Source organism: Chiloscyllium punctatum, chromosome 15 (genome assembly GCF_047496795.1).
Source record: "Chiloscyllium punctatum isolate Juve2018m chromosome 15, sChiPun1.3, whole genome shotgun sequence".
Lineage (NCBI taxonomy): Eukaryota > Metazoa > Chordata > Chondrichthyes > Orectolobiformes > Hemiscylliidae > Chiloscyllium > Chiloscyllium punctatum.
Genome location: NC_092753.1, coordinates 65,612,804 through 65,629,863, shown reverse-complemented (window position 1 = coordinate 65,629,863; position 17,060 = coordinate 65,612,804). Strand labels below are relative to the sequence as shown.

At 40.0% G+C, this 17,060-nt stretch overlaps 1 protein-coding gene across 3 annotated transcripts in view; it reads right to left on the bottom strand.

Moving 5' to 3' along the window:
• The window catches only part of LOC140486344 (suppressor of tumorigenicity 14 protein homolog), a 136,193-nt gene extending 119,507 nt beyond the window's left edge, over nt 1-16,686 (bottom strand). The window contains exons 1-2 of one of the 3 annotated variants that reach the window (XM_072585346.1): nt 16,058-16,686; nt 7,703-7,952 (exon numbers count right to left, since the gene is read on the bottom strand). In XM_072585346.1, the coding sequence (XP_072441447.1) occupies nt 7,703-7,952; nt 16,058-16,129 (322 nt within the window). In that variant the 5' untranslated portion in view covers nt 16,130-16,686. The remainder of the gene's footprint in view (nt 1-7,702; nt 7,953-16,057) is intronic. The other 2 variants (XM_072585348.1, XM_072585347.1) reach the window with 2 other exon arrangements.
• Nucleotides 16,687-17,060: the final 374 nt, after the last annotated feature.

The following is a 17,060-nucleotide window of genomic DNA, read 5'->3' as shown; positions in this document are numbered from 1 at the left end:
TTTACGCACCCCGATGTCAGGCTCACAGGTCTATCACTCTCAGCCTTCTCCTTCCAGCTTTTCTTAAATAAAGGCCACCCTCCAATCCTCCAGCACTTCACCCGTGGTTATAGTTATTACAAATATTTCTGCTTGGGATTCTACAATTTCTTCCCTAACTTCCTGCAATATCTGGGATACACTTGATCAGGGCATAGAATTTTATTCACCTCTATATTTTCTAATAGCTCCTCCAGTACTTCCTCTTATACAGTCATATGGCATGGAAACAGACCCTTTGGTCCAACCAGTCTACATGGACCATGATCCCAAACTAAACTAGACCCTCCTGCCCATGTTTGGCCCATATCTTTCCAAATGTTCGCATTCATGTAATAATCTAAACGTTTTTTTAAATACTGTAACTGTACGTGCATCCACTGCTTCCTCTGGCAGTTCATTCCACACACTAATCATTCTCCAGGTAAAAAGTTTTCTGTCATGTCATTTTAGAATCTTTCTCCTTTCACCGTAAAATACACCCCCTAATTTTGAACGCAACTGCCCTAGGGAAAAGGCCATTTCTATCTACCATATCGATGCCCCTCATGAGTTTATAAACCTCCTATGCTCCAGTGAAAAAGTTCCCAGTCTCTCCTGTCTATTTTTACAACTCAAACCTCCATTCCCAGCACATCCTGGTAAATCTTTCCTGAATTCTCTCCAGTTTAATAGAATCCTTCCTATATCAGTATGTGGATATACTTACTAGAGAAGGTGCAAAGGAAATAAGGCAGGGCAAGTGACTGAGGTGTCAGTGGGGGAGCACTTTGCGGCCAGCGACCATAATTCTATTGTTTTAAAATAGTGATGGAAAAGGATAGACTAGATCTAAGTGTCGAAGTTCTAAATTGGAGGAACACCAATTTTGACGGTATTAGGCAAGAGCTTTCAAAAGCTGATTGAGGGCAGATGTTTGCAGGTAAAGGGACGGCTGGAAAATGGGAAGCCTTCAGAAATGAGACGAGAGTCCAGAGAAAGTATATTCCTGTTTGGATGAAAGGAGAGGCTGATAGGTATAGGGAATGCTGGATGACGAGAGAAATTGAGAGTTTGGTTAAGAAAAAGAAGGAAGCATATGGCAGGTATAGACAGGATAGATTGAGTGAATCCTTAGAAGAGTATAAAGGCAGTAGGAGTATACTTAAGAGGGAAATCAGGAGGGCAAAAAGGGGACATGAGGCTTTGGCAAATACAGTTAAGGAGAATCCAAAGGGTTTTTACAAATACATTAAGGACAAAAGGGTAACTAGGGAGAGAATAGGGACCCTCAAAGATCAGTAAGGCAGCCTTTGTATGGAGCCACGGGAGATGGGGCAGATACTAAACGAGTATTTTGCATCAGACTTTACTGGGGAAAAGGACATGGAAGATATAGAATGTATGGAAATAGATGGTGACATCTTGCAAAATGTCCATATTACAGATGAGGAAGTGCTGGATGCCTTGAAACACATAAAAGTGGATAATTCCCCAGGACCTGACCAGGTGTACCCTAGAACTCTGTGGGAAGCTAGGGAAGTAATTGCCGGGCCTCTTACCAAGATATTTGTATCATCGATAGTCACAGGTGAGGTGTCAGAAGACTGGAGGTTGGCTAACGTAGTGCCACTGTTTAAGAAAGGTGGTAAGGATAAGCCAGGGAACTATTGACCAGTGAACTTGACGTCGGTGATGGGCAAGTTGTTGCAGAGAATCCTGAGGGTCAGGATGTACATGTATTTGGAAAGGCAAGGACTGATTAGGGATAGTCAACATGGTTTTGTACACAGGAAATCATGTCTCACAAACTTGATTGAGTTTTCTGAGGAAGTAACAAAGAGGATAGATGAGGGCAGAGCAGTACATGTGATCCATATGGACTTCAGTAAGGCGTTCGACAAGGTTCCCCATGGGAGACTAATTAACAAGGTTAGATCTCACGGAATACAGGGAGAACTCACCATTTGGATACAGAACTGGCTCAAAGGTAGAAGACAGAGGGTGGTGATGGGGGGTTGTTTTTCAGACTGGAGGCCTGTGACCAGTGGAGTGCCACAAGGATCGGTGCTGGGTCCTCTACTTTTCATCATTTATATAAATGAGCATAAGAGGTATAGTTAGTAAGTCTGAAGATGACACCAAAATTGGAGGTGTAGTGGACAGCAAAGTGGACAGATTACAATGGGATCTTGATCAGATGGGCCAGTGGGCTGAGAAGTGGCAGATGGAGTTTAAGTTAGATAAATGTGAGGTGCTGCATTTTGGGAATGCAAACTTAATGGTAAGGTCCTTGGAGTGTTGCTGAACAAAGAAACCTTGGAGTGCACGTTCATAGCTCCTTGAAAGTGGAGTTGCAGTTAGATAGGATAGTGAAGAAGGCGTTTGGTATGCTTTCCTTTATTGGTACAGGAATTGGGAGGTCATGTTGCAGCTGTACAGGACATTGGTTAGGTCACTGTTGGAATATTGAGTGCAATTCTGGTCTCCTTCCTATTGGAAAGATGTTGTGAAACTTGAAAAGGTTCAGAAAAAATGTACAAGGATGTTGCCAGGGTTGGAAGATTTGAGCTATAGGGAGAGGCTGAACAGGCTGGGGCTGTTTCCCTGGAAGGTTGGAGGGGTGACCTTATAGAGGTTTATAAAATCATGAGAGGCATGGATCGGATAAATAGACAAAGTTTTTTCCCTGGGGTGAGGGAGTCCAGAACTAGAGGGCATAGGTTTAGGGTGAGAGGGCAAAGATATAAAAGAAACGTGTATGGAATGAGCTGCCAGAGGAAGTGGTAGAGGCTGGTACAATTGCAACATTTAAAAGACATCTGGATGGGTATATGAATAGGAAGGGTTTGGAGGGATATGGGCCAGGTGCTGGCAGGTAGGGCTAGATTGCGTTGGGATATCTGTTAGGCAGGACGGGTTGGACCGAAGGGTCAGTTTCCATGCTGTACATCTCTATGACTCTATGAACAGAGTGAAACTGATACAGCGCTTTGGATATTCTTGAAGAGAATGATCTCACAGGAGATAGCAGCTACTGTCAAATTCATTGCAACACAGTTCAGTCTGCTCCACAGGGTAAGAGTAATAAGTGAGAGAACGCAATCATTACAGGGGATTCAATTGTCAGGGGAATAGACAGACATTTATGAGATTGCAAATGAGACTCCAGGATGGTATGTTGCCTCCCTGGTGCTAAGGTCAAGAACATCGAAGACATTAACAAAGAACAAAGAATAATACAGCGCAGGAATGGTCCGTCGGCCCTCCAAACCTACATCGACACATTTTGCCTTTCCATGCCAGAACCGTCTTCACGTACAGGATCCGTATCCCTCCATTCCTTTCATACTTATGTACTCGTCCAGGTGCTTCCTGAATGCTGCTATTGTGTCGGCTTCCATCATCTCCTCTGGCAGCACATTCTAGGCACTCACCACCCTTTGTGTGAAAAACGTGCCTTGTACATCTCTTTTAAACTTCCCCCCTCGCACCTTGAACCTGTGACCCCCAGTAATTGGTCCCTTCACCCTTGAAAAAAGCCTCATTCTTTCCACAACATCCATGCCCTTCACAATCTTATAAACTTCTATCAGGTCGCCCCTAAAACTCCTGCATTTCAGTGAAAACAAACCCAATCTATCCAATCTTCATAGCCAAAATCCCCCATACCAGCCAACATCTCCCATACCAGCCAACATCTTGGTAAGCCTTTTCTGAACTCTTTCCAAAGCATCCACATCCTTCTGGTAGTGTTGTGATCAGAATTTTATGTAATATTTCAAGTGTAGACTAAGGTTCTATAAAGCTGCAGCATAACTTCTCTATCCTTACACTCAATGCCCCTTTCAATGAATGTAAGCATCCCATAGGCCTTTTTTACTACCTTAAATACCTGTGCTGCCACCTTCAGTGATCTGTATGGACCTGTACACCCAGATCTCTCTGCATATCAATGCTCCTAAGGGTTCTGCCATTCACTGTATAATTTCCACCTGTACTTGACGTTCCAAAATGCACTACCTCATATTTCTTTGGATTAAACTTCCTCTGCCCATCTGTCTCCTATGACTAAGCCAGTTCTGCATTCTGGAGGGGCACAGTGAAAGCCAGTGGTTGTGGTACATATTAGTACAGATGACATAGGTAAATAAAGGATGAGGTCCAAAAGCATAATGTAGGGAGTTAGGAAGTAATTTGGAAAGTTACTTCATAAAAGGTAGTGATTGTAGGATTATTACCAGTGCCACATGCTAGTCAGAGTAGAAATAGCAGGATACATCAATTGAATATGTGGCTGAAGAGATGGTGTGAGGGGAAGAGTTTCAGATTCCTGGGTCTTTTGGACCAGTTAGTCATAGAGTATACAGCACGGAAATAGATCCTTCAGCCCAACTTGTCCATACCCACCATGCGTTTGGCCCACATCCCTCTAAACCTTTCCTATCTGCGTACCTGTCTAAATATCTTTTAAATGTTATAATTGTCCTCACCTCTAACACTTGCTCTGGCAGCTCATTTCATATATGCACCACACTATTTGTGAAAAAGTTGCACCTCAGGTCCCTTCTAAGTCTTTCACCTCTCACTTTAAACCTATCCCCTCCAGTTTTGGACTCCCCTACCCTGGGAAAAAAGCCTTAGCTAGTCACCTTATCTACGCCTGCTGTGAATTTATATGTCTCTATAAGGTCAGTGCTCAGCCTCCTACACTCCAGGGAAAAAAGTCCCAGTCTATTCCGCCCCTCCTTATAACTCAAACCTTCCAGTCTCAGTAACATCCTTGTAAACCTTTTCTGCACCCATTCCAGTTTAATAGTATTTTTCCTATAGCAGGGAGACCAGAATTGTACACTGTACTCCAAATATGTCCTTACCAATGCCTTATAGAGCTGTAACATGAAATCCCAACTGTTGTACTCAATGCACTGACCAATGAAGGCAAGCATGCCAAATGCCTTCTTCACCACCCTGTCTACCTGTGATGGCAAATTCAAGGAACTATGTACCTGCAACCCTAGGTGTCTTTGTTCGGCAACTCTCCCCGGGGCCCTACTATTAACTCGGTGAGCCATGCTCTGGTTTGTCTTACTAAAATGCAACTCTTCACATTGATCAGAATTAAACTGCACCTGCCACTCCTTGTTTCACTAGCCTGGTTGATCAAGCTCCCATTGTACTTTTAGACAATCTTCTTCATTGTCCATTATACCACCAAGTTCTTGGGAAAGTGGGACCAGTACTGGACAGGTTACACCTTGACAGGACCGGAACTATTTGCCAAAGTGGTTGGAGAGACTTTAAAGTAAAAAGGCAGGGGGATGAAAACATATGCAAGGTGTCTGAGGAAGGTGAATAAAGGACAAGATCTAAAGACAGAAGGGAAAGAAGAAAAGTGATGGACATGGCTTGGATCAAACAGGGTCACAATATAAACTAATGGGAATGGAACAAGTTATGTTAAAAAGACAAGCTTTAAGCATTCTGCTTAATTGCGTAAAGTATTTGCAATAAAGTATATTAATTAATTGCACAAACAGATATAAGCAGATTTGATATAGTCAGGATTATGAAGAGACAACTGCAGGTTAAACAGGGATGAGAACTGAACATCAGGGTTAATCAGTATTCAGGAATGGCAGACAAAGAAAGAAATGGCAGTGGAGTTGCAATGCTGGTCAAAGAGAAAATAACCACAATAGTGAGGAAGGATATAATCTCCAATGATGTGGAATATGCATGGGTAGAGCTGAGAAATACCAATCGGAAAATAACATTAGTGCAAGTTGTTTATGCACCCATAAGCTCTAAAGGTGATGTTGGAATGACATTAAAAAGGAAATTAGAGATGCATGCAATAAATGGACGTCTGTAATTATGGGTGACTTTAATCTTCATATAGATTCGATAAATCAGTTTCTGGAGGTTATATGCAATGTTTTTCTGGACAAATATGTTGAGGAGCCATATCCTAGACTGGCATTGTGAAACGAGAAAGGAATAATCAACAATCTGGTTGTGCATGGCTCCTTAGGGATGAGTGACCATAATATTATAGAATCAAGATGGAGAGTGACATTGTTGATTCTGAGATTAGGATTCTGAATCTAAATAAAGGAAACTATGAAGGGATGAGGCACAAGTTGGCTCTGATAGCTTAGGGCACATTACTTAAAGGGATGATGGTGGTAAGGCAATGGCAAACTTTCAATGGTGACATGAGTGAACTTCAAGAATTCTTCATTCCTGACTGGTGCAGTAAAATGGTCAAGCCACGCTTACAAGGGAAATTCGAGATGGCATTACATCCAAGGAAGAAGCATAATAACTAGCCAGAAAAAAAAAGCAGCCATGAAGTGTAGGAGCAGATTAAAAATCAGCAAAGGAGGAGAAAGGGGTGGATTAAGAAAGGAAGGGCTGATTATACAGAAAATGGGCCTTAAGATATTTCTGTTTCATCAACGTTTTCCTATTTCATGTGTTTGTCCTCTCTGGTGGATGAAATTTCAGAAAATCACGAAAATGATAAAACTGTTGGAAACCTGGCTTCCTGGATCCCTGGTCCCATGTACCCAATGTGAAAACAACGTACAAATGCAACATTTGATTTTTAATACTGAAAAGCATCGTCCTTTATGTCTGCAAATACATATGTTACCTGTAGCTCCGTTGGTAGTAGAATTCAGAGTAAAAGTTCCACTCCACAGTTTCAGCATAACAATAATGGTGTGTTCTGCACTATGTGAGCATTCATTGTCTTTCAGATGATATGTTAAACTGAAGCCCATTCTGCCTGCTCCCATGGGTGTAACAAATTCCATGCGACTATATTGAAGATCAAGGGAATTATTCCTTATATGCTATCCAATATTTATCCCTCAATATACATCAGTAAAATCAAATTAGCTGGTGAATGCCACTTTGTTACTTGTGGAAGTTTGTGGAATACAAATTAATTGCTACATTGCCTCCATTACATCACAGACAATACATCAAAAGAACATCACATTGGCTGTAAAATGCTTTGAGATGTCTGGTGCCCATGATAAGTGCCTTATAAATGCAAATCCTCCTTATTTTCATTCTCCTCCAACTACAATAGATTAGAAGCTTAACTCCAAATGAAACCATGCTAGTGGACAAACACTAAAAACAGACATAGGCACTATATTGACAGATGTCTAGTGTGTAGCTTGACCCTTTGGATGTACAAAGTTGGAGTTTATACTTGGGAAACTTCAAATATACTTAATACCAGTATATGTCAATGAATCATAGAATCCCTACAGTGTAGGAGTAGGCCATTCAGTCCACACCAACTCTCAGAAGAGTATCTCACCCAGACCCATCCCGCTATCTTATCCCTGCAACCCTGCATTTCACACAGCTAATCCTAGCCTGCACATTCTTGGACATTATGGGCAATCCACCTAGCGTGCATATCTTTGGACTGTGGGAGAAAACCCATGCAGACATAGGAAGATATGTGCACACTCCACTCAGCCAGTTGCCCAAGGGTGGAATTGAACCCAGATCCCTGGTTCAGCGAGGCAGCAGTGCTAACCACTGAACCACTATGCCGTCCAATGGTCGAACATCTTTCTAGATTTCATAAAATGTTTATTAAGCTATAAAGTACTCCTGTGATTCAAATGACATTGGTTGAATTTAAAACTTTACTTACAGACAAAATACCACAAAACGGCTGCAGCTCCTCCAAATATGACCAACAGCAAAAGTATGACCAAAACAGTTCTTGTTGGATCGCATCTCTTCTTAGATTTGTTCAGAAGGCCAGTTTCTGGTTGAGTGTAAAGCTGTGTTGAATGTTCTGGAATTTTTGGATTCAAAACCTCATGGCACAATTGTGGGTACTGTGCAGATAAGTGTTGGCTTGGTGTACTGTCTGGTGTGGTTAGAACAGCAGGACATACCTGAAAATGATTGTACAACATATATTATTCAACTTTTATAGCTAACCTTCTGAAGGTTATCCAAAGATAACTTTGTTTTACTCAAACTTTGGAAAGGGCATAATCCTATTGTTTATTTTTATTGAAGACAAATGTCATGAAACTTTGACTTAATGACTGAAAAGGCACAGTCCATAGATTAAATACCAACACATTAATATCAAACGGATATATAAAGGTTATTTAAATTGTTGTAAAATGTTTAGATGTTCAAATTATATTTCTAATAGCCTTAAAATGGATCAAAAAACTTAGTTATATCTACTGGGTTGAATTTTCTTATGCTGTGAATTAGTAGCATATCAACATTCCATTAATCTATATGATACACACAGCTAACCGTTGGATTTTATTTCAAAGTCCATAATTATTTATACAGAGTTGCTTAGAAATAAATAATGTGGCTTTTGTCAATGGGATTCTATTGTTAGGAATAGAGAATTCTACATTGAACAAAATAGTTCAACTAATTAAAGACTGACAACTATTTCTTCAGCATGGGAGCTATAATGGCTAGAGGTCCAGCAGTCTCAATGAAGGGAGAAGTAAGAGTAAGCAGGGAATTAGAAAGGGACCCTAGGTTCCAAAAATGTATTCATAGCTGTTTTACTGAAAGAGAGATGTGACAGATCATTGGAGACTGGGAACAAGGTCTCTGTAAAACAAGTGGTTGAAGCTAAAAGGAGGAAGGTTACTGAATTATTGATTGCAACCTCCACTGGCCCAAATTGAACAGAAAAAGACGATTTGACCCACAGGGAGTCTGTGTTAAATCAAAGCACTGCTCCCAATGCAACAGTTGTAGAGGCTGCACTCATGTTTTGTCTGAAAGGTTTCATTTTTTCTCTGTATTATTTTGATGGAGAGGATCAGAACTTCAAGCAGGTAGGGAATGGTAGAAAATTAGGAATCTGGGCAGATGTTTAGAAGCAAAATGGTGCAGAAGTGTGGGCTACAGGCTCACAGATTGCCCAGTTTCTTAAATAAAATAAATAAGAGAAACATCTATTTCAGTTGCCTAGCTGCCAATTCCATATCTCTCCTTGGCAACAGTCTGAGATAAAGTTAGCCTGCTCATAGTCTGGCCTCTGTATAATAGATGCTGGCCTCGCCAGTGACGTCCACATCCAATGACTCAAATCTTTTATAAACTGTCCTTCATAGAATCATAGAATTTTACAATACAGGAGGTCATTCAACCTATTGAGTCTGTACCATTTCCCAAAAAATCCACCCAGCTAGTCCCATTCTCCAGCCCTTTAAATTCATCACTTTCAAATATAGATCCAGTGGTCTTGTGAAACCTCCACTGGAATCCATCTCCACCATTCTCCATGACAGCACATTCTCAAATGCTAACAACTGAGTAAAGACATTTTTCCTTATCTCACTCTTAGCTCCCTTGCTGACAATTTTAAAATTGTGACCCCCTAGTTACTGACATAGCAACTAGTAGAAAGAGATTATCCTTCTTTACACTGTCAAAATTGTTCATAATTTTGAACACCTCAGTAAGGTCACCGTTTAATCTTCCCTGCTCCAAGGAAAATAAACACAAATTCTTTAATCTTTCCTCATTCCTTGCATCATTCTAATAAATCTCCTTTGAACTTGCTCCAGAGCTTAATGGCCATGCTAAACTGCCCGTAGTGTTAGGTGAAGGGTTAAATGTAGGAGAATGGGTCTGGATGGGTTACGCTTTGGCGGGTCGGTGTGGACTTGTTGGGCCGAAGGGCCTGTTTCCACACTGTAAGTAATCTAATCTAATCTAATCTAATCATTCCTTAAATAAGGTGACCAGAACTAAACACAATACCCCAAACATGGTCTGAGCAATGATTTATAGAGGCGTACCATCAGTTCCTCACTTTTATACTCTATGCCTTTATTTAGAAACCTGGGGAAGCTATAAGCCTTCTTAACAACTGTTTTAACCTGCCTAGCCACATTCAGAGAATCTTGCACAAGGTCCTCCATTCCTTTACTCTTCTCAAGATGTACCACCGAGTCTGTATTATCTCTCTATGCTTCTACCAAGATGCATTGAGATTCGTCTGCCAGGTTTCCGCCCATTTGGCCAACTTGTAAATGTCCCTGTGAAGTCGCTCAGCATCATTCTCACAATTCATTACTCTCCCTACTTTAGTATCACCTGCAAATTTAGAGATTTTGCCTGCAACACTCCTCTCCAAATTCTTTATATAAATCAAAAAAAGCAAGGTTTCCAGTACCAATCCCCGGGGAACACCAATATCAATTCATCTCCAGTGTGACAAATATCCATCTCTATCTACCCTCCACTTCCTATGTTTTAGCCAACTCTAGTTCTTGCTGTCAATGACCCATCAATGCCAAACATTTCCAATTTGCTTACCAACCTGCCATGTGAAACCATAGCAAATGCTTTCCGAAAGTTCAAATAAACAACATCCATAGCACTACATTTATCCACTGTCTGTATCACCTCAAAGAACTCACTAAATTTGTCAGACATGACCTGCCCTTAACAAAGTCATGTTGACTGTTTAGTATTAACTTATTTCTCTCTTGTGTATATAAGTGTATATTTACCTTATCCCGCATTATGGCCTCCATCAGTTTTCCCGTTAATGATCTCAAGCTGAAAGATTTATAGTTTCTTGGGTTATTTTATACTCATTTCTTAAACAATACAGCCACATTTACAATCATCCATACCCAGGACTAATCCTGTGTTCAGAGAGGCCTCGAAACATTCTATGAATGGTCATGTTTAATCCTGAGATGAACATCTGACCTCATATCCATGCTATCATTAAGATCACTCATATCCACCTCCAATAAGTTGCTTCATTTCATCCCGCTTTAGCTCATCTACTGCTGAAACACTCTTCCATGCAATTGTAACCTCTACTTGGCTATTTTAATGCACTCCTCATTGTACCCTCTATAAACATATAGTTATCCAAAACACTGCTCTTCATGTTTTCACTCACTACAAGTCCTGTTCTCCTTTTAACCCTATGCTTGTTAACCTATGTTGGCTCCCAATCCAGGAATATCTTGATTAAAAATTCTTATCTTTGTTTCCAAATCCAAGACCTTACCCATTCCTATATCTGTACTCTCCTCAACTTCCACCCACCCCCAGAAATCAGCACTCCCAATTTTGGCTTCTTGTGCATTCCAGTTATAACTACTTCACCAGTGGTGGCCATTGCTGGAGTTGACCAGGTCACAAGCTTGGGAACCCATCCCTACATCTCTCTGTCCTACTTTCCCTTTTAAGGCGTACAGGTCAATTCCATCCTTTGAGGCCCAGTGAGTCTATGAAAAGAAATAGTTCTGTACAAATGTAGAACTTGATACCAAGAATTCTATCGTTAAGTTGGATGCTTTTGCAGCAAAATTATGACTTTGGTCACATAAGCCGGAATTTTTACTTCAAAGTAGCTTCAATTGTTCTCTCCTGCTGAAGATATAAACTCATAATTTTATAAGTCATAACTTATGATGCAATACATACAAAGCTTTAAAGAAATAAAGCAAACATAAAATTCAACACGTGTTCAACACGTATCTAAATATTATTCAAAATCCACATTACCATTAATTCCACCATTTTTCAGTATTGGTTTTATGTCAATACTTAATTGGATTAAATTGTTTTGTAAAGTATTAGAAATATCATGTTAATAACACTCACTGACTATGATAAGGCTCTTGAACTCCAATCACTTTTCCCCATCATTTGTAGTGTCACTTACTTATGACATTTTGATCGATTACAGGTTTTCTATGTTGCGACTCCTTTGGCAAACACTTTATTCAATTGTTGGAAAACTACTTCTTATCACCTTCTGTATTGCACTACTGCAACTCCACACCTTTCCATGATTCACTTCGTTGCCTCTTTGTCTCCCAGTTTGGAGTTATTTTTTTCTCCACTGACTGCATTCCTTCAAATGGTCATTTGAGCACTTTTTCAAACTTTTTTTCCACACTGAAAGGGTTTACAACATTCCAATTGTGCACACTATGGTTACAGCGCAGGAGCAGCTATTGTATCTGCAAGAGCAACACTTCTGGTCCCACCCCTCTACCCAAGCCCCATAGCCCAGTAATTCTTGTTTTTCTTTTCAAATAATTATCCAATTCTCTTTTGGAAATCATAATTGATTTGCCTTCAACACATTCTCAGGCACTATATTCCAGATTCAAATCACTTAGCCTGTAAAAAGGTTTTTCTTTGTCACTTCGGGTTCTTATGCCATACACCTTAAATCAGAATTATCCAGTTCCCGACCCTTCCACCAATTGGAACTGTTCCTCCCTCTCTCTATTCCATCCAGGCTCTGATGATTTTTTACATCTTTACCAAACTTCTTCTCAACTTCCTCAGCTCTAAATCAATAGACCCAGTTTCTCCAATCTAAACATGGTAGGTAAGTCTTCGTCTTGTAGCCATTCATTTGATTTTTTTATGAACCCTGTCTAATGCCTTCAAAAGATTCTTAAAATGTATGGCTCAAAACTAGACACAATATTTCAAGCAAGACTAAATCAGCGTTTCATAAAGATACACAATAACTTCTTTGTTTTTGTACTCAATATTCCTGTTGCAAAGCCCACAATCCTATATGCCTGATTAACTACTTTCTTCACCTGCCCTACATTCTCCAATGATACATATACATATACCCACAGGTCCTTATGTAATTAAATTATTTGTACTAATTTGCCTACCCTCCTCCTTCTTCCTCCAAAAAGGCAACACTGTTCTCTGCATTCAATTCCATCTGCCACATTTCCATCCAGTCCATGTCCTTTTGAATACTGGATTAGTGGTGCTGGAAGAGCACAGCGGTTCAGGCAGCATCCAACGAGCAGCGAAATCGACGTTTCGGGCAAAAGCGAAACGTCGATTTCGCTGCTCGTTGGATGCTGCCTGAACTGCTGTGCTCTTCCAGCACCACTAATCCAGTATTTGGTTTTCAGCATCTGCAGTCATTGTTTTTACCATGTCCTTTTGAAGTCTACTATTGGCTTTTGGACAGTTCAAAATGCATTGAAGTTTCTTTGTTGTTGTACAAAAGATAACTCTATTAAAACAGCATTCAAGTCCACACTTCTGATGACAGCTTTACTTCCGTTAACTGCACTCCTTAAAACTCATCCCACTAATTACAAGTTCCTCGTGTTTATTCAAATTCACACCATCACTTGTTCTCTTACTCCATTAAGCTACAGACATTTCTTCAGACTATATTAGATGATAACAGATTTCCTGTTTCTTTTATAAACATACATAAAAGAAAAAACTAAGCATAACATAATGACAACACCATAGTTCCATTTCTTTCATGCACATGAAAACTATTATATATGCAATACTCAATGGTTACTGGTGCTAAATCTTTTTTGTAGAATTTCTTCCAATCTTTTGGCAAGGAAAAATGTCATACCCATTGCTTCACCAAAGGCAAGAGTATCTGCTGCTAAGGTACTTTATATTGCCGGCTTCCCAAACTAAAGGCAACATTTTGCTCACTTTCTTACAAGAAAAATTATATTCCTTCCAGCACTTGAGAATCCATCACACATTTTTGCATAGACTTGCATAAGAAGCAGCACTAAAAACAAGATTTATGTTCTTGGATTTTCCCAACGATGTAAACTTCAAAATACAATGCTCCATTTTATTTTTTTCAATGTTTTATTCACTTGAATATTACCTTGCAATGTATGATTTGTTATTGCTGTATTTAACTTTGTCAATAATGTTGGAAGCAAAACATTAACTCTGTTTGTCTCTCCACAAATGCTGCCAGACCTGTTGGATTTCTCCAGAATTCTCTGTGTTTATTTTAAATTTCCAGCATCCACATCTTTTTCTTTTATTCTAATTTATCGAAACAGATACCTGGTCTTGTTTGGTTGCCAGGCCAATTCAGCTGTCAATCAAACATCACAATTCCTCCATTTCAGTTTTGAAAACTACTGTAACTTTTTGTCAGGCCCTACTTTGATGAATGGAGCTAATATTTTCCAAATATGATTGCTGATACAAAGTGCCATTGACTTCCTGCCTGATGTCCAACTCAGTGTATATAAAAGGCCCAAAAACCTGACATCCAATTTCGAATTCTTCTTTAAGTCCACTTATAACAATATTTTCAAATTCACAGCCCCCACCCCACAAGAAAAATCATCTATGTGCATCAAAAAGATGCCTAAAAACTATCCCTTATGATACCAATAAATAAAACATGACTGGATCTGCTTTTAACTGAAGGCAACTCATTTTTAATAAGGCAGGTCTTACTGAAAATTACCAAACACCAGATGTATCATTTAGGCCATGAGGGAGATGAGAGAAAACAGTGGGGAACATCGACTATTGATTCAAAGATCTTAGTTTATGCAGCAAAGGAAAGGGTAAAAATACATCTGTAAGGAGTGTCTCTACTGTGTTTGGTGCTTCTTTTGAAAGTCTAAGAAACACTTCTTCATCTGATTTCCGGGCGGAAATGCAGCTTTAATATCAATCGATTTACATTCCCAAGCGTTTGTTGCTAACAAAGCCAGAAAAAAAATCAAAATTGCTTTTCTTGTCATTAGTGACTCTATTCTTAACCCTTGGTCCCCAGATTTTCTTCAAAACCTTGCGCTGCTAACCTTATTTTAGTATTATGCATGACATCAGCTATCACATTGTCCTTGCGCATCTACCTATGTAAAAGGGCTGGTTGTCCCCTATCTGGCACCTCACGATACACTCTAAACTCCCTCCAATTTTGTAGTTCTTATCATTTGACATATTTTATTAACTCATCTTCTTGTTTGTTTGTGGCTACTAAAATTTGCTGATTTTACATGCATTTCCTACTGGTGATATTCCTAGTTTTTCTCATAAAATAAGTGTTTAATTGCTGAAGGATGAGAGGATTGTGATAATTTGAAGAGTAAACGTCGAACAAGAACTCCTTATAGATGTATTTTTCCCCTTTTCTTTGCTGCGCAAACTAAGATCTTTGAATCAATAGTCGATGTTCCCCATTGTTTTCTCTCATCTCCTGCAGACAGAATTCCTCAAGAAATATCAACTCTTCAATATATCACCCAAGTTATCTTCATGTATCAGCAAAGGCAGTGATTATTGGGAGGCAAATCCATCACTGGAGGCATCACTGGGATGTCTTCTTTCTACATCTACACACGTTTTCGAGATTAATACACTTTTCCAATCCCTCTTCAACAACACTGGAGCCTTCTATTCCAACTACAATTCTATGATCAAACAAGGAGTCATTTGATAACTTCTGGTCTGCATTGATTATTATCAGATAGTATGCTTAGCCTGCAGGGTAGCATTAGAATTGATTTCACTAAAAATTTGCTGAAACTGAAGTAGAATACCACAAACTATTTAATTGGCAACTGTGGCTGTATTTGATCAAAGAAACAGTGTAGAAGGAAAACACTTCAAAGAACAATTTCTCATGAGTAAATTTTTATATCACTTTGTAGTCCCTTTTGGTTAAGTCCAGGTTAACACCAATCAACACAAGTGGTTCTTCCAACTCTATATGGAAAGTTTTATTTAATTTCTCAGTATAAATTCTCAAGATATTCTTAAGAATAGAACATGGAGGCCTTTAGCTAACTTTCTAAAGCTGCTACTGGTATTGAGCCAATTCAATTAGTGGATTTTGTCCGAAATTCAGATTGGATTGAAAAGTAAACGGTGTGAGAATGAAAAGGCCGAGAAAGATGAGATGAACAGCAGCTCTCAGAGGTGCTTTGAAAAGTGAGCATTTGACATCAGGCAGCAGTGCTCAACTCAGCGTGACCCGTGATCGAAATACCCGAAACATTTAACTGTGATCCCAAAATTAATTATGCACAACTATATGCCAAAGCTACATGTCCTTAGTTAGTGAATAATTTAACTTTGAAAAGACATATTGGCCAGTCACCGTACGCGCCCATTCTACTTCGGTTTATCTCTAGAAAAAAATACCTCGAATGTTTCCACAAGCAGAAGAAACATTTTTTTTTCTCCTCGTGAAATTCCTTTCACTCACCTGGTTGCTGCAGACAGCAGTAGGTAAGGTTTGATTGGGACAAGCAATACGCTCAGCAGTTTCTGCTCTCATTTTCCACCCAATCTTTCTAAATGCGAAAAAAAAACAAAAGCAAATCGCTTCACTTTGTTCTGTTACATTTCTTTGCGAATCACCGGCGAGTGTGACTGTAGAAACGATCTCTTTTTAATTCTTTCTCCTCCTCCTTGCAGTTCGGAGCGGCTCGGGTTACCAGAAACACATCCTGAGGGAGGGAAAGGGGAGGAATCCTCCGCTTGTTTGGATGTGAGGTTTTTGGTTACGGTTGAGTTGCTGCCGGAGGGTAGGAGTTGGCGCACCGCCCATTGCCCACACAGCCGTGAGTGAACAAGCTCTGCCTGCCAGTCTTCAGCAAAATCAAAGCGTCGACGAAGCTTTATTGTTAAGATACCCTGTGGATGTGCTGAAGCCGATTGGGACTCAAGTCTGCAAGGAAGAAGCCGGAGGAAATTCAGGGCGAATCCAACTCCTCCAAGTCTTGGCTCGACTTTCCTTTCCACCCGCTTTAACTCTAGTTTGATTTGGTTCAGACGTACCATGTTCCATTCTGAACCACTGCCCAAAGGACTGTACCAATTCCGGCTTTCCCAGACTAACCGAACACAACTGCAAAGCCAGTCCTTCCTCCCTGTGGCCTGAGCTGGAGGGGTCTCGTGCTGCATTCTGTGTTCTGGTTGTTCATTCCTTAGGTACCTACACAGTGCCAGTTGGAAAGTTATGAGGTCAAACCCCATGACAGTGCTGAGTATCCTTAAAGTGATTTTATGATGCTGGCCCAAAAGCGATTACTTTGCTTTTCCCCAGCACACACTGTTTCCAACTTCCCAATCCTAGATAAGCCACAATTAGAAATTCAGCCAAATTATTGCTGAGCCCCAAAATGATGGCGTGTGCACACAGATGCTGCTGGGGAATTAGACATTCAACCCTTACACAGATCCACCTGGGATTCTAGTAAACCAAT